Genomic DNA, 25,833 nt, shown 5'->3' with positions numbered 1-25,833 from the left:
TACCGTCGTTTTCTGAGATCTGAGGGCCCTTGTAGAGCATGCCCAGCGACGGGAGGCGGGGGGTTATTTGAGTTCTCCAAGGACATGATTCATGCCTCTTTACCTGGCTGAACATGCCTTAATTTGAGTGTTTGGAGGCTTCTGCCTGCTCTGAGTAGTGTTTTTGGAAGTGCCCCTTGGCAGGTAATATGCTCTGCCCATATGGTAGCAATCAATTCCACCCTTGTAGTCGGAAGCGTTCAGACCATATGCCAACGCGCTTGGTGGCTTGTTAAATAAACTTCTGCTTGTCAACAACTTCGCTGGGGTTTTGTGTGTGTGCGTGCGCGTGCGCTGGAATTGAAAGTGGCCTTGTGGTGATTTGGCTAGGAACAAGTTCGTTTTGCCCCAGGGGCATGGCACCAGTGAAACTAGGTGGAGAGCAGTGGTGGGAATCTGCAAGGCTTTGATCAGCATTTATATTAATAGTTCTTCAGCCCAGAAATTATTCATTTCCTCTCTCCCTCGCTCCTTTCAAGTAGTGAGTGCTGGTGGGAGAAGCTGCCTGTGTGGCGTCCGGTGCCAGAGGTTGGCAGAGTTGGGTATCTGTCAAGACCTCCCCCAGCAGTTAAGGGGCCCACTCCCCAAGAGCATTCTTGATTCTTGCGTTCTTGATTCTCGCTTGACACTAGGCCCAGTCTGGCTAAGCCCCACATGTGAGGTGCATCTCCAAATCCTCTTTGTGTTCTTCGAGAGAACACTGGGGGCACTCTCTGAGTTTGCATGTGCCTCTAGGCTCTGCCACATCTGGACTGCTTATGGGGCCCTCTCGGGCAGAGATGCCCAAAGGCTTCCTAGAAGCTGACGCCATCCCTGGCTGATGAGCTTATTATTCTGTATTGGGTGGGAGTCAAGACAGTACAGGGTGCTTTACCGCAGACAAGACAAATAGAGCCCTGCCCTGACAAGCTTACAGTCTGAATTTCAACATCCTGTGTCTGAATGTTCCAGGCTGGGAAACATTCAAACATCAATTAAAACAGCAGGAAAACAGATAAGCAGATAAAGCTCCTGATATTTATATAAACAGCCTGTTATTTTTTACCGGCTCTTTTTTATCTGTGTTTATATTGCCTGTGTTTTTGGTTTTAGAATTTTATGATTGCATTCCACCCTGATACCATGTATTGATGAAAGGTGGCTTTAAAACATTGTCAATAAATGAAAACATTAAAAAAATTAACCGGCACATCAGCTGTAACATAATATTTCATCCCAGCTGTTACTTATTTCATGCCCTATTCACTTTTCCTGTGATCGTGCTGGTCTGCCTCAAAGAAATCATTCGTAAAGACATTTCCTCGTCGGAATGTGTTTATTAAACAGTTTTACATCCTGCCATTTCCACCACTTAGGCCTTTGAGGCGGCTCAATGAAGTTGCTTACTGTCTCAGCGGTGGGACTTCCACATGTAGCTCTTATCGGTGCTATAAATTCCCCAGGCGCCAGGCGCGTTTTGCAACTGGCACTGGTCCAATTGTGACCACGTGGAGATACCTGGATGCCAAGCTGGCAACTGGCATCTCCATCTGGCTGGCCTACCCATCCTTCTTAAGCAGGTAAGCAGAAGAGCTTATTTATTGCATTCATATCTCACCCTTTGCCCCAGGGAACAGTGGCTCACTCCCCTCCTCAGTTAATCCCTACAATGACCCTGCGAAGTAGCTTCAGAGGCCGTGACTGGCCCAAGGTCGCCCAGTGAGCATCCTGACGGAGTGGGGATTCGAACCCTGATCTCCCAGGTCCTGGTCCGGCACTCTTAACCACTACACCACCCTGCTTTCTTAGAGTAATTCTGCTATGGGGTAGCTCTATAAATTGAGTATGTAGGTCACTATGGGGAAAACAAATTGTCACATAGAGAAGGATCTGAAATGTTTTCCTTGAAGCTTGAATTTGTTCTGGATTGTTTGCTGTGCCCCTGCCAGCCGCTTGCATGACCCCATGTCCTGCAGAAGGTTGTTGAGAAGGGAATGCAGCTCTCGGGCTGAACGGTTTTCCCCGCCCCTGCCTGAAAGCATCTGGAAAACTTGTCCTTGTGGGTTGTGTCGGTGCAGTTGCATCCTCCGCAATGGACTGCTTGTCCCTCTTAAACAGCCAGCGTTGAAAGTCAAAAGCATCGGATCTACAACGCAAAACGATTTCAGTTCACAGAAGCTTCCCTTGCCCTTTTCACACTTTGTGGTTCCCGATGGCCACCCTGCTAGCATCTTCTCTTCCTCAGCATTCCTCACATTCTGAAATGTTGACTTTCCCAACTTTCAAATTCCCCCTAATGTGGGGCGCTAAAAAGTTGTAACAGGACTTGGGGAGTTCAAAAGATATTTCGGTTAGATTAATGTAGTTTAGTTTTGCTTGGCAAGTGTGATGTGTGTAAAATTGCATAGAAATCATTAAGTATGATTGCAAAGTATTTGCAGTTATGTATGTATGTATGTGTGTTTGTTTATCAACCAACCAAGCAATCAGTTAATCATTACATGACATTTTCTGAAAGTAACATTAAAACTGTTTGGTTTTCTGAAAGCGGTTTATGTGCTTCTTCATCAAAGATAGACTTACTAAGCTAAGATAGACTTACAAAAAAATAACAGAAGAAGAAGAGTTTGGATTTGATATCCTGCCTTTCACTCCCCTTCAGGAGTCTCAAAGCGGCTAACAATCTCCTTTCCCTTCCTCCCCCACAACAAACACTCTGTGAGGTGAGTGGGGCTGAGAGACTTCAGAGAAGTGTGACTGGCCCAAGGTCACCCAGCAGCTACATGTGGAGGAGCGGGGACGCGAACCCGGTTACCCAGATTACGTGGCTACCGCTCTTAACCACTACACCACACTGGCTCTCACTAACAGCAGATTTTAATTCCTTGCACCCAAAAACATATTTTTAAGACCCTTCATTTAAGAAATATGCAAAAATTAAGCTTCGCCCCTTAAAATGACGCACCATACTACATACAAAGGATTCTTTGATTCTCTTATTTTAATATGCACCTGTCCCTGACTCAGTATGTATATTTTAGACAGGATCTAAGCCGCCCGAGGTTCCTTGCCATGAATTCGTTTGGTACCCAGGGGTAGGTCAGTATTGCTCATCCTTAGTTATTAGTGACTTACATTACAAGGTGGTCACAAAGGTGGCTACTATGAAGCATTTGAGAGTAAACTTGCACCTTAAAAATGCACCTATATGGTCATGGTCTTGCAAACACGTGTGCAAATTTTGGGAAGAGGTGCTAAAGGAAATTTCTGAAACAGTAGCGCTTTAGAGCCCAAACTGTGACAGTTTTGGATGCATCAAAGACAGGCTTAACATGTAAACCACTCATTGTTTTGCTAGCTGCTCGTTTGACCATATCACAGGGCTGGGACAAGTCATTGGGCTTTTCTCATTTGGTTCAACGTGGTAGCGTTTGTTTTTATTTCTGAGAAATTGACTCATAAACTAAGGGTATCTCGGGGTGCAAAATCCATAGGGTTTTGCAGCCATTTGTTACTTATATAACAGGCCAATCAGGAATGGGAAGTGATGAAATACGGCTTTATATGGCATTCACAACACTTCTTCTGCGCTCTCTCTGTATCAGGCCAGTTTTTGTTGTAACATCTAATTCATTGTGTAGTCTCTTGAGAGTGACTTTGTTTTTATGAGGTAACAGCTGTGAAGCTTGTGTGTCCCCCCCTTCCCTTTATTTCATTTCATATTTCTCTTACTATTATTTTAACGTTGCAGTAAAGTTTTGAAAACTAATAAAACCCTACATAGAACAATTCTGTCTGGCACGTTCAGTGCGACAAGAGTCGCAGCCTGCAGCAGTTCAGAACAGCAGGTGTCTGGGATTCACCCAGGCTTCCTTTGTGGAATGCCGATTAACCCGGGAAAAGGGACATTGCACAAAATGTTTTATTTGTCGTTCCTGGAGGTTGGAGGGCTGCCTTCAGAAGGAGGGAGAGGCAGGGCAGGATCCTGCATGTCTCTCTGTGTTTCTCTTGCCCACTGGTGAGAGCACACGGCATTCTCTTCCAGGCAGTGTGCTGTTTGCCTAAAGAGACAACCTGCGATTTAAGTCCCGTGAGTTGATAATGGCTTAGTGCATTCCCATCCTGCCTTTCTTTCATCACAGAACTCCAGGCTGTTATATGGGGTTCCCACGGCAGTCATCTACCCAGGCGCTGGCCAGATCCAGAAGTGTTTGCCTTCTGCAAACTGCATAAAGTGTCAAGATTTCATCACTCCTAATAGCCTTTTTCCTCCAAAGAGAATGCCAGACAGGGTGGACCGGGCTGCTCCTGGGCTAACTTGCCTAAGCAGGATGTGCGTGTGTCATATTTGTAGAGCTCGCTCTGTATGTTTGTGTTCTGCATTTGGGTGGATGAAACCTGAACAGAAGTGGTGTGAGCTGGCTGGAAGGGCACCCCCCCGCCCCTTTACAGGTCAAAAATGCCATTCTTCACTTTGGTAGCCCTTCCCAACTGCAAGATTTGGAGCAGATTTGGAGCAGGCAACAGGCCACTGTCAGCTAAAAAAACCCAACAACTGGCAAAAATAGAAGCACGGATCCTGAATTGGCCTCGGTGCTGGAGCCATGTCAATTCTGCAGTTCTGCAGTTTCAGCATGAGCGTGGAAATCAGCACCAAGCTCCCCAAGAATTGACTTCCACTTTGGGAAATGAAATAGAACACATTTGTATGGGAAGCTTCCTTATACGGAATCAGACTGTTTTGCTCAGTAATGTCTACACTGGACTTTTTAAGGAGGCATTTTCATCCCTTGGCCTTTCTCCGCACCCCCTCCTTCGAAAACACCTCCTCTCCCCAGCCACCCTTGGGTTGATTGTCAGGAAATGCTTGAGGGCTAGTAGGGCAACTTCTTCCACTTTTTCCTTTCCTGGTGGTCTTCTCAAGTTTCCAGGTGGCCTTATAGGAATCATCAGATAGGATTGAGAGTCGGATGCGACTTTGAACTCACTTAGGTCTGGGCTCCTGCCTATCTGATAGTAATGGAGCTGATAGCATTGTCTCTGAGTACCGGCTAATCTAATCATAGTGGAATAGAATTTCTCCAGGCCACAATGGAACTTTTAGCAAGTTGGGAAATGGCTACAAAACTTGCTAGCTCCCCTCCCTAATTATATTTGTCATTTGTGGCACATGGAATGCCTAGATGGTGAGAGGGGAGAAAAAGAACCAACTTTCTTCCAGTTTGCTGAAAGTTCCCTACTTGGTTGCCTGGAGGTGATTCCTACTTGCTGCAGGTAACCAGACGAGTGGCTGATTTGCAAGTTCATTAAGGTAAAGGTAAAGGGACCCCTGACCGTTAGGTCCAGTCGCGGACGTCTCTGGGGTCGTTGCGCTCATCTTGCTTTATTGGCCGATGGAGCCGGTGTGCAGCATGTGGCCAGCATGACTAAGCCGCTTCTGGCGAGCCAGAGCAGTGCACAGAAACACTGTTTACCTTCCCGCCGGAGTGGTACCTATTTATCTACTTGCACTGCGTGCTTTCAAACTGCTAGGTTGGCAGGAGCTGGGGCCGAACAACGGGAGCTCACCCTGTTGTGGGGATTCGAACCGCCGACCTTCTGATCGGCAAGCCCTAGTTCATTATAGACCCATTATTTATTGAAAGCCCCTTTCTACAGTTTCACACTAACCTGCAGAACTAGTTGTGTGGAGAATACCCAGTGTGGGTGTACCTTGTACGTGCTGGACACCCTGAAAACATTTTAAATGTCTCTCAAAATGTGAGTCCTCGGCTATCGCTTTAAACAACAATATTACATTTTATCGCAACCTGATACGCCTTCAGTTTGTTTTGAAGCCAAGCCTCACCATAGTTCTTTCTGCAGTGTGATGCTGATATTGGAAGAGCTCGCTGGTCCAAGCTTTCAAATTCTTCCTTTGGCTTCTGATGGTACTTATGCAACAACTTCTTTTTAGGGTTCTTTTGATGTCAGCATCTCATTGTGGCATTCACGGATGTCTTGGGCAAGCAGAGCTTGTCTCACTGATTGAATTGGCCCTTGATGTTCTCGGCGCAATGCTTGTATTGATCGCCTCATTCCATTACTTTCCAGCTTTGTTGGCTAAAGATGGGTGAGATGAAGCAGGCTGTGAAAACACCGCCTTTCAAAACAACCCAAATCTGTCGCATTTGGTTGATACAGGAAATTGCACAAATGGCATTTCAGAAGCCTGATGTGTTTGCCAGCCGTGGTCTGGTTTCCTTTTTTATATTTGTGTAGCTTTTGAAAAATTGGTACAAACAGGTGGGGGCCAATGAAAAAACAGCAGAGGGTAGAGAGGAAGGGGAAAGAAAACATTTTCTTAACACCTCTCTGCTTTTGCCTTTGCACCTCACACCTGGGAGACAGACTCTTTGACTCTTCTTTTCTGTCTTCCACAAGCTCCCTGTCTCGAGCAACTTTCAACATCCACATGGGGTGTCTGTAAGACGTTACAGTGGTGCCTCGCAAGACGAAAAGAATCCGTTCTGTGATTCTCTTCGTCTAGCGGTTTTTTCTTCTTGCGAAGCAAGCCCATTGAAGGATTAGGGGATTAGCGCTATTAGCGGCTTTTAGCGGCTTTTAGCGGCTTTTAGCGGCTTATCTGATGATCGGATCAGCTGATAAGCGGCTTAGTGGCTTAGAAAAAGGGGGGGGGGAAAGGGAAAAAAAACCAGCAGGAACTCGCAAGACATTGTCGTCTTGCGAAGCAAGCCCATAGGAAATTCGTTTTGCGAAGCACCTCCAAAACGGAAAACTCTTTCGTCTAGCGAGTTTTCCGTCTTGCGAGGCATTCGTCTTGCGGGGCACCACTGTACTTAGAATCATAGAATTGTAGAGTCCGAGGGTCATCTAGTCCAACTCCCAGCGTCTAGCCCTGCAGCCTTTATTCAGCTGACGTGTCTCTGGGATCTTTTCATATTGCCTGCAACTTTTCCCCAGGCCTCAGCCTGCCCTGACACAACTCCTCCTGTGATATCTTTGTCCTAGCGAAACCGACAACTTCCTCTTCCCCCACAGAAGCTGACCGCAGACATTCTCACAGCTTGGCCCCTTGAGTTGCTGCAATCTTGGGAGGCAAAATGCTGTGCCCTTTTACGCGTTTTCTCCATTCGGAGTTGCAGTCTTTGCCGCTGCGTGTGCAATAATACTACATGGCTCTGCAAGAACTAGTTGGGCTACCAGTAGCCCAAGGCCAGAAAGCAAAAACAATTCCCCTTCATCTCAGGACTCGTCAGGCAAGGAGGATCTTAGAATCATAGAATCATAGAGTTGGAATAGACCACAAGGGCCATCGAGTCCAACCCCCTGCCAATCAGGAAACACCATCAGAGCACTCCTGACATATGGTTGTCAAGCCTCTGTTTAAAGACCTCCAAAGAAGGAGACTCCACCACACTCCTTGGCAGCAAATTCCACTGTCGAACAGCTCTTACTGTCAGGAAGTTCTTCCTAATGTTTAGGTGGAATCTTCTTTCTTGTAGTTTGGCTCCATTGCTCCGTGTCCGCTTCTCTGGAGCAGCAGAAAACAACCTTTCTCCCTCCTCTATGTGACATCCTTTTATATATTTGAACATGGCTATCATATCACCCCTTAACCTCCTCTTCTCCAGGCTAAACATGCCCAGCTCCCTTAGCCGTTCCTCATATGGCATCGTTTCCAGGCCTTTGACCATTTTGGTTGCCCTCCTCTGGACACGTTCCAGTTTGTCAGTGTCCTTCTTGAATTGTGGTGCCCAGAACTGGACACAGTACTCTTGTATCTTTGCAGCACCTCAGATAACCAACAACTGGGTGGGATTTTAAATGGGCATGCTATTCCAGGTTTCAGCTCAGAATTCTCTGCTACTGTGTGGCTCTTTATGCACTCATAAGCGTGGCACACTGTGTAATTTGAACTTGAAATGCTCCTGGCTCCAAGGCCCTATCATCAACTTAGCTTACATGCCACTTAACTTGTTTTAGAAGTTCAGACCTTTTTTTGGCACTGCGTCCTCAATTGTCTTTCCTGCGGATTTGCACAGCGAACGAGGAAAGGGTTGTGTCTAACCAACGGACTCTTCCCTGTCTGGATCAGAGAATGGGGTGGGGTGGGGTATGGGCATCTTCTCTGTATTTATGGCCTGCCAACTTTCCTTCTGGGTTTTTTTTTGGGGGGGGGGCGGAATTTCAAGCCGGCATCATCAAAGCAGGGGGTTTAGTGGGTGCTGGGCTGTTCGCGGGTGCTGATAAATTGTCTGCATTTGCTGCCTGCTTGAAACCCTGGAAGAGAAGGGCACATGTCTCATGAGCTGCCTTTGGCTCTGGTGGGTGGGTGTGGCTGCCCCCCCCCCCCCAGTCCTCTTCACCCAACTGTTTGGCCCTCCTGCAGGCAGGGAGGCCTGTTAAAAGAATTTCCTGCAAGGTCCCTGGTTCGTAAGTTCTCTTTTGGACTCTGAAATATTTCTGTGTGTTTCCCTTGTGACAATGAGGTCCTCTCCACCTACTGCCTACAGCTTAGCACTGATAGATGCTCAGCTACAATTTCTCGTGTGAAGAGGCTGTGTGTTTTCATATTTAGCTTCCTTGCTCTTTTCCAACCAGGTCAGCTGCCATGCCCCTTATCTTTATGCCCCGAAGCTTATGTTTTGTGGTTGCCAGAGAGGCAGAAGGAAGGCTGAATCATTCTTTTGCTCTGCAGGTTTTTCACAGAATGTGTGTCTGTGGCGTCTGGGTTTTCCTCTACCGCAAGATTGGCACCTCGGGAGGGTCTATATGTCTATAAAAAGACATGCAAGGGCAAAAATGCATGTGCATTTTCTGAAAATATCATCTTTGATGACCGGGTGGATGCTTTTGTATTCACCAAGCCTTTCATTCCCGCAGAATCAGAGGCATTTATATTCCAGGCCGGTCTTGCTTTCCTTTCAGTATCTCCCATTGAGAAAGTTTGGCTCTTGTTTCGGGATCCTCGAGTCCTGGGACGCCAGTGTTTCTCCAGAATTTATTGCTGGAACAGGGAGATTGAAAAGCTACCTGAAGGGAAGGGAAAAGAGGGCGATAGGAAGAGAAAATTGCCAGCCTAATGCTCCGAAACTACTTTGTGTCCCCTTTCTTGGCAGGTTCCTTAGAAAGAGAGCTTGGACGGCATGCAAAGTAGTGAAATATCTGCAGACAGCACTGATGATCCTCTTAGTAGTGGCCTACGGAGAAAGCGACAGCCGCGAATAGTAGTTATCGGTGCCGGGCTCGCGGGCCTCTCTGCGACAAAAACCCTCCTGGAGAATGGTTTCACGGATGTGACTGTCCTCGAAGCGTCTGACCGAATCGGAGGCAGGATACAAAGCGTGAAGCTCGGTAAGGGAATTATTTCCTTGCAACGTGGCTTCCGGTTCTTGACCAGTCTTTGCTTAATCACCATAAGAAGGGGACTCAACATTAAGGTCCGTTTAGCCCTTGTGACCTGTTTCTCATGGTGGTCAGTCTCTGGGAACTCACGGGCAACCGAGCATGACAGCCAAGAGTCCCCCTCCATGGTGTGTTGTGCCCCTTGCACTTAGGTTTAGTGCCTCTGGACCTAGGGGCATTGAGCTATTGTCATTTCCCCTATTTATGATTGTCAGAAGTTTGTGCCATTCCTTATGTAGCCAGAAACGGCACTATCCATGTATGAGAGGGAGGAATTAGCAGGCAAGGCTTGTGGGGAAACCCCGAAGTAGGCAGAAGTACAAAAACATCTTTAGGAGAAGACAGTATTGAAGCGGTGGAGGTTCAGAAATAACCCAAAGAGGAGGACCGAGTGAGTTCAGGGGCTGTAGAATGCTGTGGGGATAGGGGTGGCGGGAACGTAATGTAGTGTCCCGGAGGAGGTGCTGGCTGGCTGGCTAGAATGAAACCCCCTACATTTTGTTTAATGTCATGCTTGTTACAGCTGATTGATGTGTCCTCCGTGAATTTGTCCAGTCCGAACAGTGTAGGAAGATTCTCCCTCTCTTTTCCTAGCAAAACAGATACCGTATTTTTTGCACCATAACACTCACTTTTTTCCTCCTAAAAAGTAAGGGGAAATGTCTGTGCGTGTTATGGAGGGAATGCCTACGGGTGGCATGCCTACGGATTTTCCTCCTCTAAAAACTACGTGCGTGTTATGGCCGGGTGCGTGTTATAGAGCGAAAAATACGGTAAATACTACTCAGAGTGTTTTATTAGAGGGTGGGGTCCTTTATGCCCAGTTCACTGGGCTCTGCAAACTATCCCAGGATTTACCATGGCCTCGTGCCTTTTCCATTTCATTTTGCTTCAAAAAAAAAAAAGTTCCTTCGCTCGTCTCGGTGCACGAGGATCATTGTAGTTGTTATCTCAAATGCTCTTTGTTTTCACACGTGGCTTTTCGAGCTGTACTTGCTGCAGCCGGCTTGGCATGCAAATCTAAAGCCGTACCATTGGCCAGAATGGCGACGCGCAGCGTAAATGCCCCCCCACTCCTTCCGCATTTGTGTCCCTATAAATTGCACGCATTCCAGAGGGGAGCGGTGTTGAGTCTGTTACAGCAAAAACAAAGGAGCCTTGTGACTGCTTAAAGGCTTATCTGATCTGTGGCGGCAGAACCTTTCCCGGGCTGAAACCCACACCATCAGATGTGTGAAGCGTTGCTCTCTGCTGGCAGAGAAATATTCCTGAGCTTTGGGAAGAGAGATCACAGATTACCTCTTTCATATTATGGGCTGTTCACACTCTCCTCCATCTCTGTCCATGTGTAGGGATTGATCTGCAGGCTGAGGATAATATTTTGTGCTTGTTCCATAACACACCTGCCAGCCTCTTTTTATTTTGACTGGCTATCCGGCAGGGCTAACAGAGACCTATCTAGCATCCTTAGGGTTCAGTGATTAGCACCTGAGTGCCAAAGGTCCCAGGTTCCGTCCCTGGAAGCTCCAAGTAGGGATGAAAAAGATTTCTCTATGAAACCTTGGAGCAGCACTGCCTGTCAGTGCAGGGCGGGGAACACAGGGGCCAAATGTGCCCCTCCACTTGGCCCTTGGGATGCTCCCTTCACCTCCTCAGCTGTGCCCCACATTCCCAACCCTCACCAGCTGACCGGAGCAAACTTGCGGTAAATCACACCGAGAAATCTGGAGTGAACTATTAGCAAAACAGGATCTGCGTAATGACCACAGCAACTCAGATGGTGCCCCATGAAGCCATTGCTGAGACTATAGGTCCCGGCCTCCCCACAGCCGGCTATGTCTCCTCCTCTCCAGGGTTTCCCCCCCCCATGTAATCTAAGACTGCGCCTGTGTGTCTGTGTTTGCTCCTCCCTCTTCATGCCTCTCCTGGTTCTTGGAGGCCAGCAGGAAGGGGAGCTTGTTGCAGCAGGAAGGGGAAATTAAAAGCCAGACCCATTTTTGGCCTCCCTGTTCTCCTGCTTCAGCCTCTGATTCTGGGCTTTTCTCTGCCACAGACTCTCCTTGCTCACTAAGCCCCGCTATCTCTTTGGCTTCCGGCTCCTCCTCCTCCCAGCCTTCTCCCTCCGACCACTCATTGTTGTTCCACCACCAATCCCCAGGCTCTGAGCCTTTGTGCCTTGGGGGTTCCCCAGCTGCTGCCTCCCACCATTCCTCTGCATCCATGATGCCAGCTATATTCTGCATCCTCCTTGAGTGTCATTGCCCAGCTGAAATGTGTCCTTGAACCCTGAACAATGCTTGTCTTGCTTGTCTGAAGGAAGGATAGAGAGGAGTCGTGAGGATGGGTGAAACTTTGCTGTACCAAGGAACAGTTAAAGTAATACAACAACAACAATAACAACAACAATTTATACCCTGCCCACCTGGCTGGGTTTCTCCAGCCACTCTGGGCAGCTCCCAATGGAATTAGTGATAATAAAAATAATAAAGCGATAAAACATCAGACATTAAAAACTTCCCTGAACAGGGCTGCCTTCAGATGTCTTCTAAAAGTCAGATAGTTGTTTATTTCCTTCATATCTGATGGGAGGGCGTTCCACAGGGAGGGCGCCACTACTGAGAAGGCCCTCTGCCTGGTTCCCTGTAGCTTTGCTTCTCGCAATAAGGGAACCGCCAGAAGGCCCTCAGAGCTGGACCTCAGTGTCCGGGCAGAACGATGGGGGTGGAGATGCTCCTTCAGGTATCCTGGGCCAAAACCATTTAGGGCTTTAAAGGTTAGCACCAACACTTTGAATTGTGCTCGGAAACCTACTGGGATCCAATGTAGGTCTTTCAGGACCTGTGTTATGTGGTCTTGGCGGCCACTCCCAGTCACCAGTCTAGCTGCCGCATTCTGGATTAGTTGCAGTTTCTGGGTCACCTTCAAAGGTAGCCCCACGTAGAGCGTATTGCAGTAGTCCAAGCGGGACATAACCAGAGCATGCACCACTCTGGTGAGACAGTCTGCGGGCAGGTCATTCATCCACATTTTTGCCTTAACACAGAGTCAAGCCATTCGTTTGTCTTTCTCAGTACAGTGGTACCTCGGGTTACATACGCTTCAGGTTACAGACTCCGCAAATGCAGAAGTAGTTAAGAACTTTGCTTCAGGATGAGAACAGAAATTGTGCTGTGGCGGCGCGGCAGTAGCAGGAGGCCCCATTATCTAAAGTGGTGCTTCAGGTTAAGAACAGTTTCAGGTTAAGAACGGACGTCCGGAACGAATTAAGTACTTAACCCGCGGTACCACTGTATTGTCTATACGGACTCTCCAGTGGTTCAGGCAAGTGTCTCTCTTGGAGATGCCGGGGATCGAACCCGAGACCTTCTGCATGCAAGGCAGCTGATCCACCACTGACCCACAGCGGGAGGATGCTCTGGGGGAACTTTGGGCAGAGCATGTCCTGGCTGCTGCAAATGACTTCCTTCTCTGCTTTTCTCATGACAGTGAGCTGGTTTCCTTTACTATTTGGCCGTGCCCCTGTTATAATCACCGGAGAAAGGGGCCCTAGTCCCCCCCCCCCCACTTCCTGCTCCTTGCAGAAGCCCTGACATCACGCCCTGCGGTTCAGTCGATAAACACACCAGCAGTAAATTAAAAGCCGAACATCTGAGGGAAGTGGAGGGGAAAGGATGCCTTGCAAGCCCAGCATCCGCCCTTTCATTCAGGAGTTGCTGCTGAACGCTTGGCACCGGCCTGCGGATGGGAAGTGGGTCGTCCCCTGTCGATACGCCGTGTCAAAAATAGCCCCCCTGGCAGGGTGTGCTGCCAGACAGAAGGGAAGTGCTCCGTGCCCCGAGGCCTTAAGGGAGCCATCGCGTCACTCAGCACACCTGCGGGACGTTTCCTGGCTGTGGCCTTTATATATAGAAGGCTGGAGCTTCTCTGCATACAAGAGGGCAGGAGCCTCAAAAAATAGCACAGCTGCCCAGATTTTGTAGCGGATTCTGTGCGCTTCTTTGCTTTTGCACGTTGGGGAGTCTGTACAGTGGTACCTCGGGTTAAGTACTTAATTTGTTCCGGAGGTCTGTTCTTAACCTGAAACTGTGCTTAATCTGAAGCACCACTTTAGCTAATGGGGCTTCCTGCTGCTGCCGCGCCGCCAGAGCACGATTTCTGTTCTCATCTCAAAGTTCTTAACCCGAGGTACTATTTCTGGGTTAGCAGAGTCTGTAACCTGAAGCGAATGTAACCTGAAGCGTGTGTAATCCGAGGTACCACTGTACTGCCCTGGCTCTGTGCAACCCACAACTTCACGCACAAAATTCAGCATTCTTGTAGGGCCGAAGGGCGTGGGAACGGCCACTGTTACAGTTCCCCGTCTACAAGAAACCTTTCAGTGAGGTTGCACCTTATACTTTGGGACTCACTATCTGTTGGTGATCTCAAACCTCTCCCATGAGACCTGTCTGGCCCCCACCCCCATTTCTTCCTGTGATTGCAGAGGCCTTGTTTTAGCCATACACAAGGGCAGTTCTGGCAGAAAACTCCCGCCCTTGGGGGGATCACAGGGTTGTTTTGTTATAAAAGTAAAGGGATCCCTGACCATTAGGTCCAGTCGCGGACGACTCTGGGGTTGTAGCCCTCATCTCGCTGTATTGGCCGAGGGAGCCGGCGTCCAGCTTCCGGGTCATGTGGCCAGCATGACTAAGTCACTTCTGGTGAACCAGAGAAGCACACAGATACGCCGTTTACCTTCCTGCCACACCGGTAACTATTTATCTACTTGCACTTTGACGTGCTTTTGAACTGCTAGGTTGGCAGGAGCAGAGACCGAGCAACGGGAGCTCACCCCGTCGGGGGATTTGAACTGCCGACCTTCTGATCGGCAAGCCCTAGGCTCTGTGGTTTAACCCACAGCGCCACCCGCCTCCCATGTTTTGTTATATTTCTATGGAAATATGCATTCGTTCCCAGCTCAGGGAAAAGAAAAACAGCAGCAAAAGCACGCTGGCTGTAGGTGATTGCAGCCTTTGTTTAAAACATACCCACGGCTGCGGTAGTTGTTGCATTAATTGCAGCAGACTGCGTACTTTCCCCCTTCCATGCCTCCAAGGGGTCTTTTAGTCAGCAGGAGCATCTGTTGTCTAAAAGGCTGTGATTAACGTCACACTTTGATGTTGTACGTTTGCACCAAGCTCATCTGCTTTGAGAACTCTGGCTTAATGAGTTAGTAAACATTACAGGTGGCCTCGGTTATTTTTAGCCTGACTCGTCCCTCTTCTCTGCTTTGCACATCTGATGCTGTATGGAAACGAGGACGTTTCAGCCGGTGTCCTCGGCACTTCTGAAGCCATCGTGAGCATCCCTGGGCGCGCGGCGCTCCTGGCATCTTTGCAAGCAAGGCGGATGGTGGCAGAGCCGATGGTCCCGCCGTCAGAGCGATGGTCTCGCTTTCATGGATGCTCCCGCCACAGTGCGCATGGCAATTCCCTTATTTATTTATTTTTTAATTTTATTTTTTACCAACCAGCAAAACACAAACGGTGAAACCCCCCCAGGCGGCTGATACATTGGGTATACAATATTCAATAATATACATATTCAATAATATTCAATAATAATATATTCAAATTAACCATATATACACTTCTATATACCTTAACACTCTTCCTTCCACAATAAGGCAATAAGTCACCGCATTTGGGACTTTTCCGTTCAGAGAAGTGGCGAGTAGCAGGAGACAGGACAGAAGTTTGCAAAATAATGTGTGGCATGGAGAAATTGTCATGGAATCAATAGAGTTGGAAGGGACCACGTGGGTCATCTAGTCCAACCCCCTGCAATGCAGGAATATTTTGTCCAACGTGGGGCTCAAACTCACAACCCTGGGATTAAGAAACTTCAGCTGGTGCAGAATTCAGCGGCCAGGTTGCTCACCGGAGCAAGATGGTTTGAGCATCTTACACCGATCCTGGTCCGACTGCACTGGCTACCAATTAGTTTCCGGGCCCAATTCAAAGTGCTGGTTTTGACCTATAAAGCCTTAAGCGACTCAGGATCTCAATACCTCAATGACTGCTTCTTTCCATATGAACCTATCTGAACCCTGAGATCATCTTCTGAGGCCCTTCTTTGTGCGCTTCCTCCTCGAGAAGGCCGGAGGGTGGCAACACAAGAACAGGGCCTTCTCTGCAGTGGCTCCCCGTCTGTGGAATGCTCTTCCCAGGGAGGTTCACCTGACTCCTTCATTATACACCTTTAGGTGCCAGGCAAAAGCGTTCCTTTTTAATCAGGTCTTTGTCTGATCTGATTTACATCCTATCCCCTTTTAAAACGTGTTTTCTTTTTGGGTGGGGGGACTCTATTGGGTTGTTTTTATTTTTATTATGTATTTTGTGGTTTTATATCTTGAATTTATTCTGTGAACCGACCTGAGACTCCCGGGTATAGGGTGGTATATAAATTAAATTAATAATACGAAAGAAAGAAAGAAAGAAAGAAAGAAAGAAAGAGAGAGAGAGTGAGCCTCTTGGTCTACCAACTGAGCTATCCAGCAGCTACTGGATAGAGAAAACCTTTTCTTCCTCTCTCAAGACACTAGAACTTATGGACATCCAAGGAAACGTGAGTGTTGGCAGGTTCAGGATGGATAAAATATATTTGTTCACGTAATTAAACTGTGGAACTTGCTTCCCGAAGAGACAGGCGTGGTTACCAACTCACGGAGGAAGAGAGGGCTATCGATGGCTACTAGCCAGGATGAGAGGCAGCAGTGCTCTGTGGAAGGGAGAGGGCTCTGTGTTCGAATCCTGATTGCTGGTTTCCCATAGGAAACCGTTCCCACACTGTGAGAACAGGATGCTGGACTAGATGGGCCATTGGCCTGATCCAGCCAGGCTCTTCTTAGGTTCCTATGGCAAAGGCTAGTATTGGTCAGTGGGAGGACATGGGGACCATCTCTGTTTTCAGCTGGTTTTCCGTGACAGCCCTTGGCTTTGCCTTTACCTGAAGGAACGTCTCCACCCCCATCGTTCTGCCCAGACACTAAGGTCCAGCTCCGAGGGCCTTCTGGCGGTTCCCTCATTGCGAGAAGTGAGGTTACCGGGAACCAGGCAGAGGGCCTTCTCGGTAGTGGCACCCGCCCTGTGGAATGCCCTCCCACCAGATGTCAAAGAGAACAACAACTACCAGACTTTCAGAAGATGTCTGAAGGCAGCCCTGTTTAGGGAAGCTTTTAATGTTTAATAGACTATTGTATTTCAATATTTTGTTGGAAGCCGCCCATTGTGGCTGGGGAAACCCGGCCAGATGAGTGGGGTATAAATTCTTCTTCTTCTTCTTCTTCTTCTTCTTCTTCTTCTTCTTCTTCTTCTTCTTCTTCTTCTTCTTCTTCTTCTTCAAGCATCCTAACGTAGGACTTCCTTCTCTCCCCCCCACCATAGAAAACGCTACTTTTGAACTGGGAGCTACGTGGATCCACGGTTCCAATGGAAACCCCATCTATCATCTAGCAGAAGATAATGGCTTACTTGAAGAGACGACAGACGGCGAGAGGAGTGTGGGCCGCATCAGCCTGTACTCCAAGAATGGGGTGGCTTATCACCTCACCAACAATGGTCAAAGGATCCCGAAAGATGTGGTTGAAGAATTCAGTGATTTATACAACGAGGTTTGTCGCCGATGAGTTCCTAAAGCACATTTGTAGGCAGTACGGACCCGGCAGAGCAGTTTGCACGGTTTCAGGGTTGACCAGGGAGCTTTCAAAGAAGGGGTCTCTGAGGTGTGTTCCCCCCACAGGGACACATCTGCATGTAATATCCCCCCCCCCTCACCCTGCTGAAATTACGCTTGAGCAAAGCTTCCTTCTATCAACACAAGGCTTTTCTGAAGCGTAATGATGACAGAGGGATGAGGGAATGGGGTTGTTTAGGGATCCAGGCAGAGGGCCTTCTCGGTAGTGGCACCCACCCTGTGGAACGCCCTCCCATCAGATGTCAAAGAGAAAAATAACTACCAGACTTTTAGAAGACATCTGAAGGCAGCCCAGTTTAGGGAAGCTTTTAATGTTTAATAGCTTATTGTATTTTAGTGTTTTGTTGGAAGCCGCCCAGAGTGGCTGGGGAAACCCAGCCAGATGGGCGGGGTATAAATAATAAATTATTATTATTGTTATTATTATTATCTCCCTGACAAAAAAACACAACCCAGTGGGCCAGAAATGGCGACCCCACTCCCAGCCACAATTTGAAGCCTAAGAAGCTTTCAAATGACTGCAAGAGAAGGTTTCTTTCAGGTCTAATAAGAATCAAGGGGAGGCATTTTCTCCCCTACTGGTGCTGGTGTGTGTCTCAGCTGGGGAGAGTTAACTCTTTCCTTCCCACTTCTAACACCCCGCCCTTTGCAGTTTGTGTCTCCCCTCAATTAACTGGGTGGCTGGCCTTATACTGAAGCCAACAGAAGGTCTTTTTTTTAGCCTAATCATTGCAGTGTGTGTGTAAGTGTGTGTAAGACAGAGGGATCTTCCTGGAAATTGCAACTGGCATTAGAAGGTTAACTCTTGCCTCCCCAGCTATGCTCTCTACAGGACAGTCGTGTCCTACCCCCATCCCCAGTTAAGAGTAAAGGGACCCCTGACCGTTAGGTCCAGTCGTGGGCAACTCTGGGGTTGCAGTGCTCATCTTGCTTTATTGACACGAGGGAGCCGGCGTACAGCTTCCAGGTCATGTGGCCAGCATGACTAAGCCGCTTCTGGCAAACCAGAGCAACACACGGAAACACCGTTTACCTTCCTGCTGGAGCGGTACCTATTTATCTACTTGCACTTTGACGTGCTTTCGAACTGCTAGGTTGGCAGGAACAGGGACCGAACAATGGGAGCTCACCCCGTTGCGGGGATTTGAACCACCGACCTTCTGATCGGCAAGTCCTAGGCTCTGTGGTTTAACCCACAGCGCCACCCGCGTCCCACTCCAGTTAAGAGTGGACGAGAGCAAAAACACCTTTTTCCAGGCCTAGTTCACTTCTTCCTCCCCACTTAATTGTCATTTTGTGTGCGGGGAGGGAAAATGTGGTTGTGTGGTTGTGCATGTGTGCACTGCTGCAGTTTGTGTGGTGTGCACAACAGATTCCCCAGCTTGCAATTGTTGTTGTTGTTTTTAATAAGTTTTTATTTAAGCTTTTCCCTGTTGCAAAACAAACATATAAACAGGGAAAGGTGCATCTGCGGTCTCCAGCCTGCAGTTGTTCGTACAGGCGCAAGAATGTCTGGTGACCCTAGCAATCCGTCATGACCCACTTGGGACTGTTGCTCTTAAGTTTGTCTCCGCTGGCCTGGTGGGTTTCTCTTTCGGATCCTCCTTTGGCCAGCCACAGTTCCAGCCCCCACCTGACACCCCTCCTGTCCAAGTTTCAGGGTTTTCTAAGGTCCTGTTTCTTGACTCGTGCAAATCTGCTTTACTGTACTTTGTCTCATTTTATCCTCTCCGGGTCCTCGAGAAAGTGGATTAGGTAGAGAGGTTGAGACGTGCATGAGGCCACCTAGGGAGAGGCAGTTCATGAGATCCGTCACTCATAAATTGGCATTTTGCTGCCTGTGCATGTGAAAGGGGGAAAGGATCATTTGGAATCACACCAAATAGTGTGGTAGCTCTCTCTCCACAGCTGAAGGCAGCGTTGCTTCTGAACACTAGTGGCTGAAAGTTACAGGAGACAGCGAGGGCCACTCTTTTTATACACACACAAACACATATATAAATTTTTTAGCATATCATTTTCAATAATTTTAAACATGCTTTTATATCTTATACAATTTTTTTTTTACTTCCATTAATCACGTCTGAAAATTTTCCAATCTTCTCCACTTAATTTACATTTCTTACTTTCACTATTACATTTAAGTATCATAACTAATGTCTCTCTTATTTGCAATATGTCATATATTCCTCCTTGCAAAACTTGGTTACAATTGCTCTTCAAATAGTTTGTATATTTCTTCCAATCTTCTGTGGATCTCTGGTCCCGCAGGTTTCAAATCCTGCCTGTCATCTTATCTAATTCTGCGTAGTCCATTAGTTTCGTCGGCAATTCTTCTTTCGTCAGTAATTCTTCTTGCTTCCATTTCTGGGCCAACAATACTCTTGATGCTGTTGCTGCGTATAAAAACAGTTTAATGTCCTGTCTATTAATGCCCTCACTTATAATACCAAGTAAAAATGCTTCTGGGTTGTTGTTTTTTAAAAAAGTATTATTTCAACATCTTTTTCATCTCATTATATATCATTTCCCATAAGTTTTTTACTTTCTTATATTCCCACCACATATGATAAAATGATCCTTCTTTTTCTTCACGTTTCCAACATTTATTACTTGTCTTATACATTTTAGCTAATTTCACAGGTGTAATATACCATCTATACATCATTTTCATCATATTCTCTTTTCAAAGCATTACATGCTGTAAATTTTATTCTGTCTTTCCACAACCTCTCCCATTCTTTTAGCTGTATATTATATCCCAAATCTTTGGCCCGGTGTATCATAGCCGATTTCACATCAATCTAGAAGCTTTTTAAAAGAAGATAACACATACAGTGGTACCTTGGGTTAAGTACTTAATTCGTTCCAGAGGTCCGTTCTTAACCTGAAACTGTTCTTAACCTGAAGCACCACTTTAGCGTATGGGGCCTCCTGCTGCCGCCGGACCACGATTTCTGTTCTCATCCTGAAGCAAAGTTCTTAACCCGAGGTACTATTTCTGGCTTAGCGGAGTCTGTAACCTGAAGCGTATGTAACCTGAAGCGTATGTAACCCGAGGTACCACTGTATTCATGGAGGAGAGGGCTAGCCATGGCTACTAGTCATAATGGTACTGCTTCTCTCTCCATCTCCACAGTTCAGTGCTTCTGAATCCAAGTCACTGGAAACCACAGGAGGAGAGAGTGCTGCTCTTGTGTTCAAGAGCAGCTGGTTTCCCAAAGGCACATTGTTGGCCACTCTGAGAACAGGATGCTGGACTAGATGGGCCACTGGCCTGATCCTGCAGGCTCTCCTTACGTTCTTACCAGAAACCAAGAGTGGTAGCTTGTCCCTGTGCATCCATCACACATTTGGCAAAGGGAGGCGGCTCAGTGGGCGGGCATTTGCTGTGAATGCCGAAGGCACCAGGTTCCGTCTCCTGGTGGAGACCCCTGCCTGAAATGCTAAGAGCTGCTGCCAATCAGCGTTGACCATGCTCAGCTAGATAAACCAATGGGCTTACTCAATATTAAGCCTGCTTCCTGCGTTCCCTGGTGTGGGAGGTGCAGCATTTCAAATAGATAAGCACCAACATGTGGCTGCACTGAACTGAGCCTTGGCCACAAGACTGAGTGGAGAGTCATACCTGGGTTTCCTGCTTTGCAATAATAATAATAATAATAATAATAATAATAATAATAATAATAATAATAATAATATATTTATACCCCACCCATCAGGCTGGGTTTCCCCAGCTACTCTGGGCGGCTTCCAACTGAATATTAAAAACAATACAGCGTGAGACATTTAAAACTTCCCTAAACAGGGCTGCCTTCAGATGTCTTCTAAAAGTCTGGCAGTTGTTTTTCTCTTTGACATCTGGCAGGAGGGCGTTCCACAGGGCAGGTGCTACTACCAAGAAGGCCCTCTACCTGGTTCCCGGTAACCTCACTTCTCGCAGTGAGGGAACCGCCAGAAGGCCCTCAGTGCTGGAGCTCAGTGTCTGGGCTGAACGATGGGGGTGGAGACGCTCCTTCAGGTATACAGGACCAAGGCTGTTTAGGGCTTTAAAGGTCAGCAGCAACACCTTGAATTGTGCTCAGAAATGTATTTAAAATAACATGAAGAGGTCAAGCCCTGTACCGTGAGCCAGACTTGATATCTGTCCTTTTCACTCGTCGGTTTCTCATATATGTGTGTGTTGGGTCCCGCGTTGGGCAAAAGATTCCTGCATTGACCCTCGTGGTCCCTTCCAGCTCTACAGTTCTGTGTTCCACAGTCCTATGTGTGTTTACTTGGAAGGAAGCCCCTCTGTACTGTACTGTTCTGTACTGTTCCCTCCCATGTTAGTCTGCCAAGGGCTCCAGCGTTAGAGGTTTCCAGCACTGAGCCTGCCTGCGAAAAGCTATGGGGGCTTCTTTGGAGATGTATTAGTTAGATCCTCTTAGAACATTCCTAGCGCCACTCAAAATGCAGGGAATTAGGGTCATGCAGCTGACTTAAGCTCTCCCCCTCCTCTTGGGGTTCTTCAGCAATTGGTTCAGATAAGTGTTTGAAGTTTTAAAAAGTAGGCCCTTTTTGTACAAAAGGAAAAGGGAAGGGCAGTCGAAAACAGGCTGTGGCTAATTGTGCCTCTGCCCAGTTACTTAATGTATTTTAATGTGGTTTTGCTCTCCTTGTGAACGTGCAATCTGCTTACGGCCAGCGAGCGGCTTATGCAAGCTGCCTGGCGTTCTGCTGAAGCCAAGGGTTGCAGCGACTTTGATATCTTTGTGTAAGCCAGGGGTTCTGACCTCCCCAAAGTGGTCCCCAGTGAAATCCCCCAGTTCCATTTAATGCAGTGGGAGGAGGAAGCTGGGTGTCCAGCCTCTAGTTGGAAACACCAGGCCCTTGATCATGTTTCTGTAGCTACGTGATCAAGGTCACATCGCCCGCCTTGGCTGATTAGTTCCCCCGAATTACTGGCCATCAAAGGTTGTTTTTCTCTCTCTGCTTACCATGCATGTTGACACAGAGCTTATTATCCATGTTCCGGTGGCTAGTTTCATGTGGAGAGCGAATCGAGATGGCAAGAACTCTGTCCATGGAAAATGCTCAGAATGTTTAGAATTGCAACACTGTTTGAGGCTAAAATGGCCCAGTCTGGGCTGCGTTGCTGCTTTTAAAAGATTGCATTTGCTTCTGCAGCCCAGATAGCCTGGCGGATAGCTCGTTATAGGGTGGGGTGGAGCTTCTACGGTGTCAGTTTGGTGATTAAATATGTGAAACACTTTTGAGTTTCTTCTGGCGGTTCCCTCCCTGCGAGAAGCGAAGTTGCAGGCAGAGGGCCTTCTCGGTAGTTGGTGCCCGCCCTGTGGAATGCCCTCCCGTCAGATGTCAAGGAAATAAACAACTATCTGACTTTTAGAAGACATTTGAAGGCAGCCCTGTTTAGGGAAGTTTTTAATGTTTGATATTTTACTATGTTTTATATATGCTGAAAGCCACCCAGAGTGGCTGGGGAAACCCAGCCAGATGGGCAGGGTATAAAGAAAACAACAACAACAACACTCAAGGAAGCACTATATAGATGCAAAGTATTTTGTATAATTAGTATTTATGTTATAAGGTAAATGTGCAGTTTCCCCTGGGTTTCCTCTAAATCCCAGACAAATAGTTTATACAATCGTACCTCGGAAGTTGAACGGAATCCATTCCGGAAGTCCGTTCGACTTCCAAAGCATTTGGAAACCAGGGCTTTGACTTGCAAGGCATTCGGCTTCCAGGGTACGACTGTATCTACATGAGCAAAAGCAGGCATTCATCAGTTGGACTTACATTTAATACTGTTTTTAGTGTCTGGTTTACTCTAAGGTACCCGTGGAACGCACAACACATTTGACGTATTGCTTTCCTTGCTAATGTAGCTGTTTTACAATGTTGTGTTAATATATTTATGGCTGCAAACATGGAAAATATTTGTATGTCCATAACTAGTAGGTTCTTCCGGTAACCTATAAACATATTTAATACGCTTGTTTCATAATAAAAGAAACTTTTCCAGCAACCATTTCCTGAAACAGCTGTGCTGGTTTGCATTCCCACCATGTCTGGACGTATGGTGTTGTTAACCCCCTTTGTGTGTCCCCTCTCCCTGTCTCGAGACAGGTCTATAACCTGACTCAGGAGTTCTTCCAGAGTGGTAAACCAGTCAATGCCGAGAGCAAGAACAGTGTGGGCGTCTTCACGCGAGATGTCGTGCGCAAGCGCATCAAAGCCGATCCGGACGACTCGGAGACGATCAGGAGGCTGAAGCTTGCCATGATCCAGCAATACCTTAAGGTATGGACAGCGATGGCGGGGTTTGCTTGAGATGTTGCAGCACCATATAGCATAGGCCGGCAATAGCAAGTTGGCACGTGGCTGAGATTTTCAAAATCCCATTTGTGGAATTCTCTGCCCGGGGTGATTTGACTGGTGCCTTCATTATACACCTTTAGGTGCCAGGTGAAAATGTTCCTCTTTAACCAGGCCTTCATTGCCCTTTTAAAATCTGTTGTTGGGCAGAGGAGTTACTAGGTTGCCCTTGTCTTTATTCCTGTTACGAATTTTGTGTTTTTTCTGTTGTGATTTTCTGTTGTAAGCCGCACTAGGAGAAGAACAGCCCTCATCTGAAAGCCCTTCTTCTTTGCCCGCTTTTCCCTAGGTGGAGAGTTGCGAGAGCAGCTCTCACAGCATGGACGAGGTGTCGCTCAGCGAATTCGGGGAGTGGACCGAAATCCCCGGGGCCCACCACATCATCCCGTGCGGCTTCATGAAGATTGTGGAGATCCTCTCCCGCGCCATCCCGGAGTCGGTCATCCAGCTGAACAAGCCGGTCAAGTGCATCTACTGGAACCAGTCGGTCAGCAAGGAGATCGAGGGGGTGGCCGACCACAACAGCGACCGCACGGGGGAGCGGGACGTGGGCTACCACGTCTGCGTGGAGTGCGAGGACTGCGAGTTCATCCTGGCTGACCACGTCATCGTGACGGTGTCCCTGGGGGTGCTGAAGAAGCACCACGAGAACATGTTCCACCCCCGGCTGCCCGAGGAGAAGGTGATGGCCATCCAGAAACTGGGCATCAGCACCACGGACAAGATCTTCCTGGAGTTTGAGGAGCCCTTCTGGAGCCCCGAGTGCAACAGCATCCAGTTCGTGTGGGAGGACGAGGCCGAGGCAGAGAGCCTCACCTACCCCGAGGGGATGTGGTACAAGAAGATCTGCAGCTTCGACGTCCTCTACCCGCCCGAGCGCTACGGCCACGTGCTGAGCGGCTGGATCTGCGGGGAGGAGGCCCTGATTATGGAGAAATGTGACGATGAAACCGTAGCAGAGACTTGCACTGAGATGCTGCGTAAATTTACAGGTCTGCGGCTGCCCCCACTGCCTTTGCGTTTGGGTCCAGAGAGCGGAAAGGTCTGGGCCAGGTGGGGTGGGAGGTAACGCATTTAAAGCCGTCGTGACTTTCCCAGAGAATCATGGGAAGTGTAGTTTACTAAGGATGCTGAAGATCCCAGCAACTCTCAGCATCCTTCACGAACCACAGTTCCCCGGGTTCTTTGCGGGGAGCCATGATTATTGAAGTGGCACGGGACTGCTTTAAAGGTCTGGTGCGGATGCGACCATGGTACAATAAGGATATGGGTTAATGTGTCATGCTCAGATTTTAGCTTTTCTACACACTTAATGGGTTGCCTTAGGCAAACATATGTCTCAGCCTCAGTTCACCATGCTTCATTAAAGGGGTGGTATTAATTGCAGGTGTGCAAAGCTCTGCAATTGAGTTCTGGCTTTGTTCATCGTTATTGATCTTCTCATTACTTAGGACTCTTGGTAAATTTCAGAGGACCCTGGTGCGCAGCTTGGAAAATGCTGCCATGGCTCCTCCTGGGAAAATTATCCCATGAACTTCGCCTGCGCACAGCGTCAGAGCTAGACTCTGTCATCTTTTCCATTCGTGATCACTTGTGCTTGGTGCCCCTTTCATCCCAGAAACTATTTATCTAGGGGGACTTTGATTTCCCCCACACGTTAGCATAATGGATTATTTGGATTTGCTGTCCAAACACCCCAGACTTCAGGCAGGCTACGAGCCATTGACAACTGCGGCTCTTTGTAAACCTGATTAAAGTGCCTCGTTCAAAACAACTCAGTTTCTTGTACACGGCCTTTGTTGGCTAAGCCCCCGGATGCTAGGTGCCTGGATTTCAGGGGAGCCAGAAGCTTTCAAGTTCACAGGATTGCTGTATCTTCTGGCTGCTGCCCAATCATTCAGGTGCTCACGGGTGCAACTGGGTTCCTGAGGATGATTTTAGCCATGCTAAAATCATAGAATCATAGAATCATAGAGTTGGAATAGACCACAAGGGCCATCGAGTCCAACCCCCTGCCAAGCAGGAAACACCATCAGAGCACTCCTGACATATGGTTGTCAAGCCTCTGCTTAAAGACCTCCAAAGAAGGAGACTCCACCACACACCTTGGCAGCAAATTCCACTGTCAAACAGCTCTTACTGTCAGGAAGTTCTTCCTAATGTTTAGGTGGAATCTTCTTTCTTGTAGTTTGGATCCATTGCTCCGTGTCCGCTTCTCTGGAGCAGCAGAAAACAACCTTTCTCCCTCCTCTATATGACATCCTTTTATATGTTTGAACATGGCTATCATATCAC

At 47.8% G+C, this 25,833-nt stretch overlaps 1 protein-coding gene across 3 annotated transcripts in view; it reads left to right on the top strand.

Annotated features, from left to right (window-relative positions):
- SMOX (spermine oxidase) overlaps positions 1–25,833 on the top strand; it is a 48,855-nt gene that overhangs the window by 19,129 nt on the left and 3,893 nt on the right. For 2 of the 3 annotated variants that reach the window (XM_081207137.1, XM_081207138.1), the window contains exons 2-5: positions 9,141–9,375; positions 16,851–17,077; positions 23,290–23,463; positions 23,828–24,530. In XM_081207137.1, the coding sequence (XP_081063263.1) occupies positions 9,168–9,375; positions 16,851–17,077; positions 23,290–23,463; positions 23,828–24,530 (1,312 nt within the window). In that variant the 5' untranslated portion in view covers positions 9,141–9,167. The remainder of the gene's footprint in view (positions 1–9,140; positions 9,376–16,850; positions 17,078–23,289; positions 23,464–23,827; positions 24,531–25,833) is intronic. The other variant, XM_081207139.1, reaches the window with a different exon arrangement.

Source organism: Podarcis bocagei, assembly GCF_964188305.1.
Source record: "Podarcis bocagei genome assembly, chromosome: 9".
NCBI classification, from domain to species: Eukaryota; Metazoa; Chordata; class Lepidosauria; order Squamata; family Lacertidae; genus Podarcis; species Podarcis bocagei.
This window is presented reverse-complemented; position numbering and strand designations above follow the sequence as displayed.